We start from the raw sequence: 16,262 nt of genomic DNA on the forward strand, positions 1-16,262 counted from the left end.
ATTAAATAATATAAGATTTCTGACCGAGCACTGATAGACAGAGGTCGCAACGAAAAACATAGAACTTGTTCTCAAATAGATTTTTATGATATATGTATTTGAGTACTATATATTTCTTCATGGCAGTTTTTTTGCTACCCTCTACTGTATACTCTACAGTTTGCATTCTCGAAACTGGTTCATTACTTTTTCAAACCTCTGCGGAGAGTGATCAAGTTATATCAAAAGTGGTTAAATGCCCAGACTTTCTGTTTCAAAATTAAACTCCTTCCAAAAGAAAGATTAGTAATGGAATTTCCATCCACGATACAATTTGAATTTTGACGTGAGGCAAAGATATTGATTAAAATGGGTGACAAATTCAGTATTTTCTGCCAAATACAGCAACGATGTCTTCATGGTAAATCAATGCATCTTCATCATCCGTATGTTGCCATGATCATTCGGCTGCTGTGATATTCTGCATGTCTTTGATTAAGTGAGCAAAGGAGCAATCTTTGACTAAACCAAGTGGCTTTTGATCAGAGAGTCTGCTGAGATGACTATGAAGAAGTTTCACTACCAAGCAGGTGTTCCCTTCTTTGGTTCCCCATCAGCCAATTTTGGTGTCCTGCAGGAAACCTCGACAAAACCAGATCATAAAAAAGTGGATGGAGTCCGGTTGGGGCTCTGGTGAGGTGGGCAGCAGTCAAACTCCCGACAAACACAGCTTTGTCTTATAGGGCATCCGTTCAGTTCAACTATCACTTCTCTAAATGAATTATTAAAACACAACAAGGAGCAGAAAACTTTTCCAAGGTTGCAGAATTAGGAACTGGTTTAAATGCACATAGTTTTTCTTTGAAACCTTTTGGCATTCAGTGACCTTCATTTGTAAAAGCATAGGAACGCGCATTAAGTCACATAAGTAAGTTCTGACAGTGGAAAATCCACTATTACAAAACTTCCGTTTTCAGAGAGTTTCACAATCCTTCAGTTCAGGACAAATAACCCCCAAAAAGCAAACAAAATGTTAATTTTTGTTCATCATGTATAAGGAAACTGTTTTTTTTTTTTTTTTTAATCAAATAAAAACAAAATGCAAGTGATATAACAAGTTTACAACTTTATCTATTCATGACGATTGTCACTGAGAAACTTCCTCTAGTGTTGTTGCAACAAAAAGACAAAACCAGAAACAAAGAGGGGAGCAACAGTGACTCCACAGCAGAAATTCACCACCGATCACTGTGACCACCAAAGAGAAGGAACGGCTCGACAGAAAAGGGTAAAATAAGATGGACCGCCTTTACACATTTCTAAACAATACATTTAGAATGCTGCATTATCACAGATTTAAAAAAATTTTTTGACTCTTCTTAGAGGCATAAATAATTCAAGTGTTCATGAATGTAAAGGACTCAAACTGAAGATTGTTATGTCTGCCCTCATAGGCAACTATGGAATAGGACAACATGCAACATCCTGTATGTGTGATGCAAAGGGCGGACTTTCCCCTTCATTGAATTTCTTCACGCGTTTTCTTCATCTGTTGCACTGAAGTTTGGTTGGAGGAGCACATCAGGATGTTTGTCTTCATCTGGGCTGCTCTGCTTTTCTCTGTGAGAGGCAGCCATGCTTACACAGGTATGCATTAACACCCTTGTTCATTCTTTCAGATTCAGCCACGTTTTTCGTACAAGTCGTATTTAGATATTGTTTGCAAGTAGTAGTACTTTTGCTCAAACCACTAGAGCAACTTTATAAAGTACTGTTCTCAGAAGCTACTCAAACGAGTGACTTTTTAACCTTATGTCGTTGCATGGTCGGCAGAAGGCATTTCAATTAACATAAAGAATGTAAGCATAGAGAACATCTCAAAATCCCAACACAGCAATGTGTTTTGTAAAGTAATCTCTCTGTGAAAAGAATGTGCCTGTTGACTACAAACATGCAGACAAAAGAAACGGAATAGCATTTGGAAATGTGAGCGCTCTGTTGAAAAAAATAACAAAGATTGCAGGATGTAAAGTGGTTTTAAATATAATATTAATCATTTTGGACATTTGACATTGAGAAAATAATGAATCAAGTTTATTCTTTTTATTCTTTTTTTTTTTTTAAAGAGAACTTGTTGAGGATTATCAGTTGCTTAGACATAGCAACAGGATTACAATGTAGTATTTAATACAGTTACAAGAAAAAAATATTCTAACTAACTAACGCCTCAAATGTTTTTTATTGAACACAAGATGTAAACTTTCACAGTCAGGTGTAAACCTTTAGAATTAACTGGTTCACTCTGCTTTGGCAGCGGTGCTTTCACAAGTAAACATTTTCTGTAGCTGCAGATCTCACTTTCATGAGGACTTTTTGACCTTTGCTCTCGACCAAACTATTCCAGTTCAGCAGTATTCCTGCGATATCTGGTGTGAGTCGCTCTCTTGACGTCACGCCACAGCATCTCGATGGTGCGGTTTGTCTTTCCAGTGGACCGGTGAACATCAGCACGTTTAGAGATACTTTTTGTATCTACGGTGCATTTATTAATCGTAGGAGAGCTCAGATAAGTCACGTTGACGGGACTACACGCTGCTGACTCTCGACTCCGAGAAGCTCTGAGTGAAGTCATTAACCTCGGGATTCACATGCTTGATACTCACGCGACCACCCTGTATTGTGAACGTTTATCAGCTTATGTTCAATGAAGACATGAAAGCCTGAAATTTCTTTTCTTCCCTGGTTTAAGAAATGTGCTAAACTGGGAATTTTTTTTATTTGCGAAAGCTCAAACACCAGTAAGAGCCTTAGAAAATACAGAGAATAATATTGCAACAGTGTAACACAATCCCTTATTAGATAGTAGTTACTGTCAAAAACTACATTTCTGTTTGTGTGTTTTGCTTTAACAGGTACATCTGTGGCGGTAGAGACAACCTGTGACAATGGTTTCTGTATCACTCTGCCTAAAGAACAGACAGCAGAAGCTGGACTCTGCCTTGTGATACCATGTTCTTTTAGTAAAAGATTTAGTTTTACCCCCTTACACGCAGTTTGGTACAAATGCTCCGAGGCTAAAAGAAGATGCGGGGACGCTGACATAATATTCCACTCTAACAACCACAGAAAAGCTCAGCCTGACTACCGTGGACGAGTGTCACTGTTGGAACCTGTCGTGAGTCAACTAAACTGCAGCGTCGTGATTAACGACCTGCAGTTGTTTGATTCTGGAGCATATCAGTTCAGAGTCAACAGCTTCGATAATGGATTCCAATTCACTCCAAAAGCCCTCATCTCTGTTAAAGGTCTGAACACTTAGACTTTCCATTGCATGAAGTCATTTTGACAGTTGTCGAACTTTGTGGGCTGAAATGCCTTTTTGATGTTCAGGCTGATGACTTATGTTTCCTCCAGATCTCCATCAGAAGCCCACAGTGGAGATTCCTCCACTGAGCGAAGGACTGGAGGCCACGCTGACCTGCACTGCTCCAGGTCTCTGCTCGGGTTCTGTTCCCAAGATCATCTGGACGTGGAGCGGAGCAGGAGGGAGCATCTCAGGAAACATCACCACTTTAAAGACTGAGAACCTGAGTGCCGTCTCGAACAGACACAGCTCAGCTCTGACCTTCAACTCCTCAGCTGAACATCACGGCACCAATATAACCTGTAGGAACAATTTCTCAGGGGGTGTAACCACAGAGGAGTCTGTGACTTTGACTGTGACCTGTGAGTACCACCTGAAAGATTTTACCTGGTGATTTTCTGAACTGTCTTGAATGTTCCTGACATCGCATTTGTGGGGCTGCTTATGTAAGTGTTGGTTGATTTGTTCCTCCCACAGACATAGAGGAACTTGAAATCACTGGAGATGCAAGTGTAAAGGAGCACGAGACGCTGAATTTGACTTGCAGCGTTGAAAGTTTCCCTCCATCGCAGATCACATGGATGAAATATTCTGAACAAACCGTGCAAAATGGAACGGAACCTTTTCTGCAGTACAACGCTTCAGCTGACTTTTTGGATGAGGGAGAACCCTCTCAGCGGGAAACAAATGGGAAGGGCTCCTTTTTCATTTCTAACGCGACAGCAGGAGACTCTGGAGAATACGTTTGCATTGCAAAGCATCTCAACAAGACCATTGTAAAAGAAATCAACGTGACAGTGTTGTGTGAGTAATTTAAATGTATTAATTCGATTTTATTATTATTTTTTAATTAATGTTATTGTTTTCAGTTATTAAGAGGAAATCCCAAGTCGTTTGGAAAAACCTCTGTGACCCTCTCCTTTGAATTAGAGAATAGTGCCTTCAAGTGGCAGCATGTTAGAAAAACACCACTCCGGCCAAATCACTAAACTCTTCATGAAAATAGAGGAACTGTTGTCATTGCTGGGTGTGATCTACATATGTTTTTCAGGTTCCTTATTTTATCACAAGGGTACAATAAGTGCACATACTGAGTCTATAAAGAAACACACTTGATCTGTAATTGAACTACACCACTGTTTACACCTACACTCAATTTTCAGGTTTGACATACAGTACATATATTCAGACACTTTAAATTGGTAAATTACCCTCATTCACCCTAGAATAGATAAAGCAAGTACATAGGGTGGATGAAAAGATGGTTGTATCTAGTCTGCAGTAAAATGCTGTACTTCATGTGGTATGTTTGGCTTTAAAGCCGTTTATTTTCATAAGTATGAAATATCAGTTTAACAAAAAAAAAAAACCAACTCTCCATTCCTCTCTGTAACGACTAAATGACTAAATTATGCTCTACAGATAGAAGAAACCTCCAGATAACTGGTAACATAAGAGTCATGGGTGGAGATGTTCTGAACCTGACCTGCAGTGCAGAAAGTTTCCCTCCATCTCTTATTATTTGGACTAAACTTGGTTGCAACACGACCCTGAGCAACGACAGTGGATCGGCCTCACTTGTCATTCCCAGCGTGACTGTGGAGGATTCTGGACAGTACGTCTGTACAGCGATTTATCTGGGCACAACTACCGCTGCATGTGCTGATGTTGCTGTGACATGTAAGTGGACACGAGTAAACATGAGTGAATATGACATCTGTGTTCATCTGACAATTCTTAAAACCTATCCTGCTGCTGTGCCTGCAGACATTCACGGGAGCTCCGGATGTGAGCTTCGTTCAGAGGTTCTGACTTGTCTTTGTGTCAGTGAAGGATTTCCTTTACCCACCATCAAATGGCCGCTGTTGAACAACCACGCCGAGTACTCGATAATCACCGCCGTGTCAAACCACACCGTCAATAGTACTCTCACCCTGACTGTAAAAACCAAAGGAAACACAACTGTTGAGTGTGTCAGCGGAAATGAAAATGGGGAAGTTACAAAAACCCTCCCCATCGAAATAAACCTGTCAGGAAAAGATGGTACGTGTTCTCAGCCTCAGCGCTTCTACTTTTGACCACAGTATTAGAGCAGAACCACTTTAGTACTGTATTGGCCAACCATGACCTTTTGTTTTCAGGTCAAAAATAATCGCATGTGTACCATATTAATCAACAAGGCTTGAATCCATCTGATTATAGATCCGGCCATACTAGAAGTCATTTCAAGGGTGGAAATCATCATCGCTTTTTTGATTGGTGTTCTCCTCTCAGCAATCATTTCCTACTTGGTCATAAAGTGTTCTAGGTACACTTTCAAATTCATTAAATGATTTCCCTGTTTTATTTGTGACCAGTGGTTTTATGTGGATGTTTTTTTTTGTTTAACTATTTTCTACAGCAGAAAGCAGAAGAATTCTGGAAATTTGGACGAGACTGTGGAACTGGTGACCAACAACAACGATACACTGGTAATTCGTCTCAAATTGACATCAGTTTTCTGCAGACTTGTCACAACTGTATGAGACATTCACCAATGCCTGCACAGGCTCTTGTTAAGCGTTTCATCAAATGCTGTAGTACTGCTGAACGATGGGGAACTATTTTAGATTTGCATGTGTTGTTTTCGTTGTTCATTTCTGGCTAGAATGAGGAACCTAGCAGCATTTGCAAATCATGCAATTTGAAAAAAAAAAAGTGTGTTTCAAGGACAACAATCCAAATGTGAACACAGAATACAGAAATTAGATATAGGTTAAAAAAGTAAAAGCAATTGCTTCAACGGTAACACTGAATCAAGGCAGTACATACAGCAGAGGGTGGGAGTGTTGGTCAGGGGCGGCAACAGAAAACCAATGAGCAAATTTAGATTTTAAAAACTCCTTCTTAACTGCATGTGACTGTTCATTCATTCAGCTGATTGCCAAACAGCTGATGGATTAATGGCAGATGACGCATAACGGTGCACGATTGGCTAAACATCAATACTGAAGATACATTTATGCAGCAGTCATTTCGATGCATCAAACTGAGCTTTTGAAATTAATAACCAGCATTCCCTATTTGCTGTTTCATGGTCAAATAAAAGGAAGTTAGAAAAGATTAAGGATGTCAGCGTTTTCCTCTGATTTCACTTTAAATTGCAGACATTGGAGAAAAACGTTCTTGTCGTGCCTGAAAGCCATGAGCAGTTTACCGATCAAAGTCATTTGTCAGCTGCTTCAGAAAAAACGAAAAAAGGCTCAGATAAATTCGACAGCCCTCCAGAAAGCAAGAGGTAATGGCACCCTTGTGGGAAAATAAAGTTCCTCAAACTTTAAATAACTACTGTCAGAAACAGTGATGAAACATGTTCACAACAGTGGGCATGACTTGGAAGACTCAGAGTTTTTTTTTCAGCTGCTTTCAGCTGCCGTGTGATTGTTGTCACTTTCTTTATACTGGACAGTTGTATTATGGCCAAGCAGTAGAAGACGATCGTCCCGACGACCAGGAGGACGCCGACGACGGAGGAGTGTCTGCAGAGAAAACAACTCCCGAACTCAACAGTGGCTCGAAAGACGTGGAGTACGCCAATATTGACTTTTCCGTGTTAAAAAGAAAGAGTCCTGGGGACGGAGGGCGGGAAGACGAGAGCACAAAGACAGAGTATGCTGAAATCAAAAAAGAAGTAAAAGAAGAAGGAGAGGAAAGTGGAATGCTGGAGGGCAAGGAGGAGGAAGTGGTGACGGAGGTTGAGGAGACAGGATGCTGTCTTCCAGAGGAGGAAACTGCTGAGATGGAGGCCGTGTACTCCAATGTGAAGGAAGTAATGGACGAGATCTGAAGACTGTTCCGTCGTGCAGCAGCCTGAGAGTACAGGTTTCCTTAGTTCATCAGATAAGTTAGATTCATGTAAGACACTGATGGTGGATTGAACCTTTGATGAACTGATGGCCGCTTGGATAGTTTCTACCATGGAGCTGGGACTTTTCATCACAGACGTCCTGTCTGGAGTTTAAGCTACTTTGCTTCACCGTGTTTCAGCAAAGATCTGTTTGTAAAGATTATATATACACGTGTGGTATTTTTAGATCTGTCCTGTATAAAGTGCTTGATGTTTGCTTGAAAAGCTGTAGTGATGGTTTTTTTTATGGGATTACTGTGTGTGTGTGTGTGTGTGTGTGGGGGGGGGGGGGGGGTCACTTTATGCCAGGGACTTCCAATAATTCCAGAGATCACGAGGATCCAACTGTCATTAACTTTTATGCTGAATGGGACTGAACTAGTTATTTACCACTGTGTTAAGCGCTTGTACTTGTATTATTGGAAGTGTTTGTCCACCGCTTGTTCTCTCAGTTTGATTTTCTGCCCGTGGAGCCAGTTTTATGCGGGGTTACGAGTATCATTTTCCCATCATTCGTGGCACATTCCTAACATTCTTGATGTGATGTAATGCATCTGAATAGGGTTCTTAAATGGGTGTGTCGGTGCGTGATATTCGTGCAGCAGTCAAATCAATTGTTTTGTTCAACTAAATCAAATTTAAATTTCTTCTTCTTATTATTATTATTATTAATAACAACAATAACAACAACAATAACAACAACAACAACAATAATAATATAGCGAGATTGAGTGTATGGTTGCAGTTAAAAATGTCTAAAATAAAATTATAATATTATCCTCGATTGTATGCATGATGCATCAGATCATACTGAGAGAGTTTCCCACCCGACACCACTGTTCTTTCATTTATTATGTGGGAATATGTAAAGATAGGTCTTGGTTAACAAACTACCGTGTTGAAAATGAAGCGAGGTAAATCTTCTCCCAGTTCAAACTTCTGCAAAAGGCTCAGATAGGCATTTTTATATCGACTGTACAGGATGACTGAGGAAAGGAAATGCAGCATCAGCCAGCTCAGGACTCAGATCAATAGTCTGGGTATGTTAGAGAGGAAGGACTGCCAGCGAATGAGTAAGTTAAGTTTACACTGAGAATAACTTCAGGAACTGATGTTTTTGGAAGTGAAAACCCAATCCTTTCACTCAGTTTAGTTTTTATACAATACCACCACAATATGTAGAGTCGTCCCCCCCCCCCAAAAAAAAACAAAACAAAAGAAAAGATATACATTTGTGTATTAGGTAGCAGTAGTATCTCACTGTAATACTTATTTTGTCTTCAGTTTAGGTATTTTATTGTTCAGTTAGTCATTGGATGTTTTTATTGATTTTAGAAGCGTATATTGAGAGGATTTGCATTTTCCAAAAAATATCACATAAGATTACAGTGCCTGTTCGACGACTACTTCTACTGGGGTCGCCTCGCCACAGCAGATCATTGCAACTTGCACTGTAGACTTCGCTTGTTTTTACACAAGTTGCCATTCTAACTGCAATTCAAGCAGGGTCCATCACCCTCAATCAGGTTTTGTGTGTGGAAACAGCTTTTACAAAGAATCCAAGAAGCAAACAGACCAGAGCGTGGTGGCGTAGTAGTTAACGTTCTCATGAGGCTGGGCCTTTCTGTGTGTTTCCTCCCACAGTCCAAAACCATGGCTGTATGTCAGGCTGTGATGGACTGGTGACCAGTTGGCTGGGACTGGCACCAATTGACAGCCCATGACAAGACATTTTTCATTTCACAAAGTGTGCATTTAAACTATTATTAGAACATTTCAGATCTTCTTTGCAGTAGCTGGAGAAGAGGAAATGAGAGGCAGCAGTGTGTAGAGAAACTTCCTGGAAATGTATTGTAGAGCAAAGAGAAGTACAAGAGGATGATGATGTGAAGAGCAGTCCGTTCAGAATACACTGCAAAACATTATTCTCAGTCATTTCCACAAACACAAAAATAATTTGTTGAGTTAATCGAATTTAATCATGCCACACATTTCAATCTATTCATATCAAGTAGATTGAATCCCATTTATTCATATTATCTGAACATGTATTAGAATGAACCATTTAACAACAAGAAACTCAATATGCTCACGTTAATCAAACACATTTCTGATATGTAAACTGAAAAAACTGCACAGTTGATTTTTTTTTTTTTTTGAGTGTAGACGCACTGAACAGGGAACAGGAAGTGGCCACAACTTCCTATTCCCTGCTCAGTGCGTCCACAGGAGATACAGGTAAAAACACAACATTCGCCTTATTTTTGCTGATTGAATTCAATGTTAAATTCATCTTTAAAAAACTAAATCTGAAACAGCTAGATAAGGGATATTGGAGACTGAGTTGTTTTCAAACAGTTATCACAAACTACCTCAAACTGAAGCATTTTTCTGTGAAATCAAGTAAATATGAAGATGGAGTTGCAGAACCCGTCAACTTGCAACATCCTGTATTCAAATATGTGTGATCGACCATGAAGCTGCTGCCTGCACTGGTTTCAGTAAACTGATCTAACTCAGTCTGAATTTTCTCTTTGTGGCTCTGGTAAGTTGAGAATTTGTCCTGTGGAAGAACTGACTGGCTGCTAATCATCATGTTGGACTTCATCTGGGTACCTCTGCTCTGGTACTTTGCAGCCGCAGGTAAAGGAGGAAACTTTGTTTGTTTGTTTGTTTGTTTGTTTGCTTTACCAACAATGACTTACATTTACTGTAGATCTTAAAATGTCAAGATAATATCAGTGGCACTGAAAGTGTTTTGTGGTTCTTCTTGAACGGCATTTAGGTCAAAGTCTGAACATCGGCACTTTAGTTTTTTGCATTAACAGGAACCTGACGGATGAAGGTTAACAAAACTTTATGCCTCAAAGTGAAAGAAATGTCATTCGGATGTAAAGATAACATGGTATAAATGTGATCAGAAGTGACCAGAAAAAAAAAAGGGTGGGGGGGGCAGGTTGATTCTAACTTAACGTGGTATGTGTCACTGTCCGGACCATAGTAGTCCTCATACTGTACGCATGACTCATTGTACACATTGTAGTTTTACTTAAAGAAACACTTTGCCCATTAACTCCCTTCTGGGCTTCGCTAGAATGTTTCTGTCCTATTTGGATTTTTACTCATTTCAACCTCAATTTCCTTTAAAGGAGACATATCATGCTTTTAAATCCTTCCTTTTTACATATAAATCATACAGTTGTGGTCTATACAACGCGGAACTGCAATGCTTGGGTCTGAATTCCTCATTATTAGAGCTCCACAGGCCCCTTTTCAACCCCTTTTCTGATGTGCTTCTGAGAGCAACTCGTTTTGGGGCGGTCTCTTCAAATGCAAATGAGACACTTCATACCCCGCCTCCTCTCCAGGTTGCAGAGGTGATACTCGGTTCAACTCCACCCTGTTCGGCCATCTTTGTAGTTTGATAGAACAGATACAATTATCTAGCGGCGCAGAAACTTTATATTCACACATTATTTACAAAATGTCAACAACGGAAGATTTGTCCATCCAGCCATACATGTTGGAGCCAGAGTCGGACCCGGCGGAGCGAGATGAAAATGACGATGATGCACCTACAGAACAACGTCTTCATATGGATGTAACGCAATGGTGTGTTACTATATTTACACTAACTTCTCCATCCATGCCCACTACTACAATACTGCCTGTATTACAACGACTATTTAACACAGAAGTTACATTATAATCTAAAACGAGCACACAGCGCTAACATATGAAGACGGTGCAACTGCTAATGCTAACAAAACAATGACAGGGACGTCTTATCATCACACTTTTTAGCGTTATATACAGCTTACCGAAGTGCTCTGTTCGTCGTCTCCATAGATAGAAGGAACTGACCGCTCAATCAGACCAAGTCTTTCGGCAAATCCTTCTTTATACTGGCGGAGGTTGCTGAAGCAGTCGTCCTTAAAGTGATTCGCGCACACAAAAATGACCTTACCCACAGATGTGGGTACATTTCTGTGAAAAATAAAACTCAACCAGGCACTTCGAAAAGGTTCTGATGCTGGGAGACGGTGTAACGAAGCTTGTGGGTTACTACATCCAACGACCGAACATTTCGACTTATCCTCTCGTAACTTCGGTTGGACTACAAAATCGCAGCGAGAAACAAAAATGGCGGATTGCTCGAAATGTCGATGTCCTAATTTGGCAGTTCCGCTGAGAATACTGTGACGTCATTGTTCAAAAAACGTAATAGAGAATAGAAAAATCGAAACCGATCGCAAAATATGACCAAAACAGAATATAAAGATATCAACGGAGCACCTGAAGAGACTACTTTGAACTTTTCTGTACTTCTAAACACTCTAAATATACAACAAAATGCATTTAAGGGCTAAAAAAGTGGATTTAGCATGATATGTCCCCTTTAAGTTGCAAAAGTTTTGTTTTTTTCTTTTTCCAGTTTAACTCGAAAAAGTAACACAAACTACATTTCCCTTTCGCCACAACATCAAGCAACGGAAACATGGAATCTTCTTGTCAATTTTTCTCCTAATGGGGCTCACTCACCATCACATTCCACAATTTCCAGTGGAGAGAAAAACTAAGAAGACAAAGCTGTCCTGTAGTATAAAGTCCACAAACATAAAAAAAACAAAACCCAAAAAAACACCATTGTTAAATTTCTTATTGTTTCCAGACCGCTTGCTGATTACACCCGAACATTAGTCAACCCTCACTTGGAATAATTAACCAGGCTCCAGTTCTCCATTTTACAAAACAAACGTTTTATTATATCAGGTTAATGAATACGTTTTATGTTTTTCCATCCGACATGTATTTCTAGTTTTGAAGGATACTTAACCAGGGTTACACTGGCACAATAGAACTGCAGAATCATCATAACTGACCTCACCCAGTTGGACCATATCTACTCAAAATCTCCAGAAAACGTTGCGTGATATCTGCTAGTATGGTGACAGGTATCACCACCCACAGGGCTGTTTGTGCAGTGACAGTAGTTAAACATGAGTAGGTCGCCTTTTCATACCTAATCTGGAGCTGCAGAAAGTTGTCCAGTTATTTTACATTACAATGTGAGGTTTAAATCTATCATTTTAACTTTTAGACTTCATCCAATGTCCAGCATTAAACTGAAACCCGTTTTTTCATGTTCTATCGTCCCATTAGAGATGACCCCAAAGCCCACAGTAGAGAGGTCTCCACTGAGAGCAAGACAAGAGGCCACTCTGACCTGCACTGTCCCTGCTCCCTGCTCTGCATATATCACCTGGACGTGGCGCTGTGCAGGAGGGAACGCCTCCTGCACCGAGGGAAACACGACTAACATCAAGACTGAGAAATCATCTCCGATCCATGGCACACAGGTCCCCTGTAAAGTCAGCTTCAGCGGTGGCGCGACAGCAAATGAGACCAAAACTCTCAGTGTCTCTCGTAAGTGGTACAAACTTTGTTATTCTTTCCTTGCAGCTCTTTATTTTGTTCCTGTTTGGACTTTGTGCCTCGCTGTGCTTTCATGGTTTTCCTCTGGGTTCTCTGGCTTCTTCAAACTTCCTCTATGTCTGTAGGCGCTCTATATTAGCCCTGTGACGGATCAATGATCTGTCGAGGACCAACTTGGGCAGCAGCAATAGTTTTAAAGTAGCTCTTGACCTTGTGGTCAGTCTACAACAGGGGACGGCAACCTTTATGACCAAAAGAGCCATTTCCACAATTTTCCAACAAATACAATTTGTCTGGCGCCACAAAATATGCTGATTGAATGAATGAATGAATGAATGAATGAATGAATGAATGAATGAATGCTTTATTTCGGTTAAAAATAAAAAATAAAAACAAAATCATGTTTTTACAAAATAAACAGACAGCAACCGAAAAAGGAATAGGCTGAAGCCTCAAGGCTTATTTGTGCCTATCCTGTACCATCATAGGATTAACTGAATAATTCACAATAAAACATCACTAATACTCCATTACTACTGAAAAATCAAATTCAATCAAATTTCATTGTAACCTTTGATCATTTTAGACTTTAAAGTCTTCTTGAAAACATACATAGAATTACACATCTTTATTTCATCATTAAGTCCATTCCATAATTTTACACCCAAAACTGGGTTTATCTGAAATGAAGACAAAAACATCTAAATGAAAAACATTGCTAGACATACAAAACATTAGGTTGCATTATTGAAATGTCACGTATAATTTAAATCTATTTTATTACATTTTTAGCTGTTTTAGCATTTTTAAAGGATTTTTTCCCTGCGTTTTCTGCTTATCCTGCATCGTGGCTATTTCAGCCACTTTAACTATTTAGGTGTGACTAGCTGCTGTATGTTTTCCCATGGTTAGAGCAGTTTGAGCCATTTTTCTTTTTCCTACCTTTTTGTTTTCTTTTTTCTACTTTTTTTCCTTTTTTTTTTTTTTTTTTCCTTGTCTTTCAGCCACAGTTTCCAGACCTGGATTAAACTTTGTACTCACTACGAATAACAAGATCATTACAGGGATATATTAAGATTTGGATATCTGTTACATTTTGCAACATTTTGTAATTTTAATTTTTTTTTGTACTTGCAGTATTTCTAAGGACCTTGAACAACTCTGAATGTGAGCTGAACTCAGATTTGCTGACCTGTATGTGTATCAGTGAGGGACTTCCATTGCCCACCGTCAAATGGCCACAGTTAGAGAACTCCACAGGCTGCTCGGTGCGGAGCACCGCGTCGAACAATACCGTCAACAGTACCATCAGAGTGACAATGAAACGCCAAAGCAAGACAACTTTTGAGTGCGTCAGCAGCAGTGGGCCAGACGAAGAAAGACAGAATCTCACAGTCACAATCGTTCGGGGAGCAGGTGAGCGTTGACAATCATAATGTCTCCTACACTTGAGGTTTTTGGTCAAATGTGGATAACGATCCCCCTTTTCAAACATTTTCAGATCTTCTCTCAGAGGTGTTGAGGACTTTCAAACAGCTGGAGGTCATCATAGCACTTTTGATTGGGTTTCTTCTCGGGATACTATTCACATCATTCGTCACATGTTTGGCAATAAAATGTCAAAGGTACGGTTATATATTTAAATAATCATATTTTAAGCAACAGATCGCGCCCATCCCAAACTCATCGACTTACCTTTCTTTGTTCAGAGAGCAAAAAGCTCAAGGTTTGGTTTATATCCATTTTGAAAACGGGGTGAATGCAAAGAAATGCAGAACTGCCTGTTGCTCTTGAAAAGCATTGAAAGGCAGCAGTGCCACCTACAGGGAAGCTGGCGTTAACAGCAGTGGTAAAGAAAGAAAAAGTTGTTAAGTTATGATTGCTTTATGAATGAATTGTGATTTTCGAGGCCTGTAATCCCTTTTGCTGTTTTTATTGATATTCACAGACAGAAAATGAAACCTGGCCGCATGATGGAGGACGTAGAGATGGTCAACAGCTTGGCTGTTGAGGTACCTATGCTATTATCATTAGTTAAATCTATTTTGAGTACATAAGAGAAGGTTATGAACCAGTTTGCATGGATTCAAGCACATTATGTGAACAAGTATTCTACTTTTTTGACTCAAATGATTGCAACATCAAGGATGATCCTGAGTAGAACACCAACTTATAGTGAACTTAGAGGATTACACAAGAAAACCTGCCTCACTCTCTGTTGAATTATATCAAATGTCTGTGATGTGCAGAAGCATGTGGGGCACGCAGCTGAAGAAGAAGGGATTCACGACCAGGAGGACGCCGAAGTGGGAGTCGAGCCTGCCGGGTCATTTGCACCTAAGGGTGACGCGAGGCCCAAAGAGGTGGAGTACTCCCACATTGACTTCTCCATTTTGAAGACAAAGAATCCCGCGGAGGAGGAGCTGACAACAGAGTCCCCCGAGACGGAGTATGCTGAAATTAAAAAAGAAACAAGAGAGGAGGGAGAAGGCAATGAAGGAGAAGGGATGGAGAAGACTGAAGAGATGAGAAAGGACGTGGAGACTGAAGATGGTGTCCAGGCCGAAGGGGGAGGAGAGGAGGAGGTGGCACTCTATTCCAATGTGAAAGAAATAATGGATGAAATGTGAGGACTGTGTACACTTGGTGGAGTTTTTCTGGAGCCATTGGTGAAGCGTGCAGTGTGTATTTTTTGGGCACTTTTCTGCACACATACATACTGTGCTCTCAATTTTAGAGTCAAATTAATTTTTCGCAAAAACCATAGGAATGAATGGAAAGTCAAAAACAGACACAAGTGGCCTTGAATGCCGTGAGGTTGTCTGAAATATTCTACAAAATTATTATTTGCACAATTTTTAGAATCTCTGACAGATCTGTGAAACTGTACATGTTTTTTTTTTTTTTTTAAGGCTCCTGTGTTTGTAAGTTGTTGAGTGTCATGTAATGTTTTTTTCAAGCGCAGCATCTATTAGAGCTATTCTAGCAGTCTCCAAGGAGAAAAGGGGGAGAACGTCTGGCTTTTTCTGTATAGTGAACTCATCATCATGTTCAAGAAACCAGTTGGAAGTTTACGATATGATGATCAGCTTGAATGAGAAGAAAATGGGATGAAATGTAGTGCAGTTTCTTTTGCAAAAAGACAAAACTTCTATATGCAAAATCTTTTGGAGTTTTCAGTGAAAAAAAATGCTGTGATGTGTTCAGATCTCTGGGCTCTGTATCATATAGAGAGGCAGTTTACTTTTTCACCATGTGTTCTTTTTTTTGAACAATAAATGCAGCTGAAATTCTATGTTGATCAACACAAGTGATGCACTTTTGCCATTAAGTCCCATCTTTCATGTGTTACTGTGCATGTCTATCTGAAAAGCTGATTCCAACGAATTTCAAGGTCAATCCAAGGTCAAGGTGAACTTTATTATCCCATATCATATGACCCATGACCTTCTCACTTTCTGTCAGGTCCAACCTCTGAACATTTATTAAATCTGCAAGACAGAACACACACAAGTTAAGATTTGGTTTTACTCATGAGGAGAAACGGACAGAGAGATGTTTCAGGTACAAATCTCCAACCCGCTCTGAAAAACCTCT

The 16,262-nt window shown here is 39.9% G+C and overlaps 2 protein-coding genes across 10 annotated transcripts; both read left to right on the plus strand.

The window, feature by feature from the left end:
• The first annotated feature begins 1,173 nt into the window (after window positions 1-1,173).
• On the plus strand, window positions 1,174-7,818 carry LOC308114848 (sialic acid-binding Ig-like lectin 10). Of its 9 annotated transcripts, none has more exons than XM_080472070.1 (11): window positions 1,174-1,267; window positions 1,434-1,626; window positions 2,892-3,284; window positions 3,394-3,705; window positions 3,821-4,147; window positions 4,766-5,023; window positions 5,111-5,386; window positions 5,546-5,651; window positions 5,745-5,814; window positions 6,490-6,620; window positions 6,792-7,450. In XM_080472070.1, the coding sequence occupies exons 2-11, from the start codon at window positions 1,566-1,568 to the stop codon at window positions 6,811-6,813; spliced, it is 1,956 nt and encodes a 651-aa protein (XP_080328196.1). In that variant the 5' UTR covers window positions 1,174-1,267; window positions 1,434-1,565; the 3' UTR covers window positions 6,814-7,450. The 9 variants fall into 9 exon arrangements, 6 of the variants coding, with proteins under 6 accessions (XP_080328196.1, XP_080328197.1, XP_080328194.1 ...); XM_080472071.1 differs by having other exon boundaries at window positions 5,748-5,814; XR_013935646.1 differs by lacking the exon at window positions 6,490-6,620 and having other exon boundaries at window positions 5,524-5,651; window positions 6,792-7,818.
• A 1,590-nt stretch (window positions 7,819-9,408) lies between these two features.
• On the plus strand, window positions 9,409-15,960 carry LOC308114521 (uncharacterized protein). The gene is made up of 7 exons (XM_080471455.1): window positions 9,409-9,467; window positions 9,780-9,872; window positions 12,393-12,656; window positions 13,803-14,081; window positions 14,167-14,290; window positions 14,614-14,677; window positions 14,915-15,960. Exons 2-7 carry the CDS (start codon window positions 9,824-9,826, stop codon window positions 15,293-15,295), a joined length of 1,161 nt encoding a protein of 386 aa, XP_080327581.1. The 5' UTR covers window positions 9,409-9,467; window positions 9,780-9,823; the 3' UTR covers window positions 15,296-15,960.
• Window positions 15,961-16,262: the final 302 nt, after the last annotated feature.

Source organism: Lipophrys pholis (assembly GCF_963383615.2).
Source record: "Lipophrys pholis genome assembly, chromosome: 9".
Lineage (NCBI taxonomy): Eukaryota > Metazoa > Chordata > Actinopteri > Blenniiformes > Blenniidae > Lipophrys > Lipophrys pholis.